A 2480-nucleotide genomic window follows, 5' to 3' on the forward strand; every position below is an offset into this window, starting at 1 on the left:
GCGTTCTACGGTGATCTGGGCGAGAACTGCCGCAATTTGATCGACTACTTCGAGAACATCCCGGGTGTGGCTCCTCTTCCGGTTGGATACAACCCGGCGACGTGGATGTTGGAGTGTATTGGCGCTGGTGTCGGCCATGGAACAGAAGACTTGATGGACTTTGTGAGCTACTTCAAGAACAGTCCGTACAACCAGCAACTGGAGACTAATATGGCCAAGGAAGGCATCATGACGCCGTCTCCGGATCTTCCCGAGATGGTGTTTGGCAAGAAACGCGCTGCTAACTCGATGACACAGGCGAGGTTTGTGATTTGGCGCTTCTTCCAGATGTACTGGCGTACTCCGAGCTACAGTCTGACGAGAATGTACCTGTCCATCTTCTTGGCGGTTCTGTTTGGCTTGATCTTCGTGACCAACGACGACTACGCTTCGTACTCTGGTCTGAACTCGGGTGTGGGAATGGTCTTTATGTCTGGATTCTTCAGTTCGATGGCTGTGTTCCAGAGTGTCATGCCGCTGACGTGTGCTGAACGCGAGTCGTTCTATCGGGAACGAGCATCGCAGACCTACAACGCCTTCTGGTACTTCATGGCGTCGACGCTGGCGGAGATCCCGTACTGCTTTGTGAGTTCGCTTCTCTTCACCGCCATCTTCTATTACTTCGTGGGCTTCACAGGCTTCGCTACGTCCGTCGTCTTTTGGCTGGCGTCGGCTCTACTTGTGCTCATGTTCGTGTATCTGGGCCAGTTCTTCGCGTACGCCATGCCGTCCGAGGAAGTCGCGCAGATCGTGGGAATATTGTTTAACAGTATCTTTATGATGTTCATCGGCTTCAGTCCTCCAGCGTACGCCATTCCGTCGGGCTACACGTGGCTGTACGACATCTGCCCGTTCAAGTTCCCGATTTCCGTCCTCATTGCTCTGGTTTTCGCGGACTGCGACAATGAACCGACTTGGAACGAAACCACGCAGGCGTACGAGAACGTCAACTCGCAGCTCGGATGCCAACCTATGGCCGACGCACCGGAGACTGTGGGTCACATCACGATCAAGGGATACACGGAGGACTATTTCGGCATGAAGCACCACCAGATCGCGCGTAACTTCGGTATTACGATTGGAATCATTGTGTTGTTCAGGATCTGGGCTGCTCTGGCGCTGCGTTTCATCAACCACCAGAAGAAGTAAGTACAAGGCTGCAGGGAACGTGTAGATAGCTATTTCATATGAATACATGTTCGTTGGTCAACATATGCGTGTTTTGATTAATGGTCATATATGCATGTATTAGAAACAAAGTCGTGCTGCGCGCATGGCATGTTAACGGTAGTTTGCATTCAGATATTGCAGGTGAGTTGAGCTCAAGGATATTATGATACCCATCGTTTACAGTGATATGCTATTGCGTGACAGCAATGTACTGTTCGGAGCCGGATAACTCCTCGGGGGAGCCCCGTTGGTGAACAAAAAGAAGTTCTCTTTTGCTTTCCTTAATTTCCTTTCGGCTGTGACCGTCTTCATTGTGCGAAGTGTTGTTTTCGGCTTCGATTGCTTTTTTTTTTTTATCTGATCCTAAGTAAACTCTACGAACAGACCTGGTAAAATGTGGTGAGAATCGCCAAGCTCCGGTTGCGATATGTTTGGAACGTAACTGGGTTCTGGGTCATCAAAATTACTACATGACTATCCCCATGAGATAACTAGTTCGTACAGTACATTGCTGTCACGCAATAGCATATCGCTGAAAAAGGTGGATATCATAATATCCTTGAGCTCAACTCACCTGCAATACATGAACGCAAACTACCATTAACGTTTGCGCAGCACGACTCTGTTTTCTACTACTAGTAGTAATGCATGCTGATATGACCATTAACCAAAACACATATATGTAGTGGCGTGGCTAGATGAGGCTTTCGGCCAATTATCGTAGTTTTATTAAAACTCAAGATGTACTTCATTTTTATTGTTATAGTGCTTTGCAAATTACGTTATCATAAAAATGATAACGTCATATTATGTTGGCATATTATGCCAATGCTTACAGTTAGATAGTGCTTTGCTGGACAGTCCGACTTCAAACTAAATGCAGAGTCGTGCTTCGCCAAAATAGCTCTGGAATCTAGCAAAAAATCCACTAACTCATGTTTCGAAGGCTTGGGTTCCTTTGCCGGCGAAGCTGTTGCAGCAGCCCCCTTCACAACTAACGTATAAGCGCGTTTACCCTGGAGACTTTGAAATGAATAAGAACGATAACAAGTCCTTGTTCCTTAAAAAATCCCCAGGGTAAGAAACGCTCATATTTTAGAGCTTATGAGGTTTATAAGACCGGGTACTATTTGGTAAAATCCGTTAATATCAGCGAGATCTCCATGAAAAGCCTTAATTCGATTGTTGTGCGTGCATGAGCATCTGACCCTGACGTAGCTAGTAGGCCAGTGAAAAGTTTAAAAATTATCCTGAGAGGAAAGAGTATATTG

The 2480-nt window shown here is 46.8% G+C and overlaps 1 protein-coding gene across 1 annotated transcript in view; it reads left to right on the plus strand.

The window, feature by feature from the left end:
* Positions 1-1188, plus strand: part of PPTG_23888 (hypothetical protein) — a gene marked incomplete at its 3' end in the record, with an annotated part of 4184 nt that extends 2996 nt beyond the window's left edge. Inside the window, exon 2 of the mRNA XM_008913738.1 lies at positions 25-1188. Within this exon, the coding sequence (XP_008911986.1) occupies positions 25-1188 (1164 nt within the window). The remainder of the gene's footprint in view (positions 1-24) is intronic.
* Between the last annotated feature and the right edge of the window lie 1292 nt (positions 1189-2480).

Source organism: Phytophthora parasitica (genome assembly GCF_000247585.1).
Source record: "Phytophthora parasitica INRA-310 unplaced genomic scaffold supercont2.55, whole genome shotgun sequence".
In the NCBI taxonomy this organism is placed as follows: domain Eukaryota; phylum Oomycota; class Peronosporomycetes; order Peronosporales; family Peronosporaceae; genus Phytophthora; species Phytophthora nicotianae.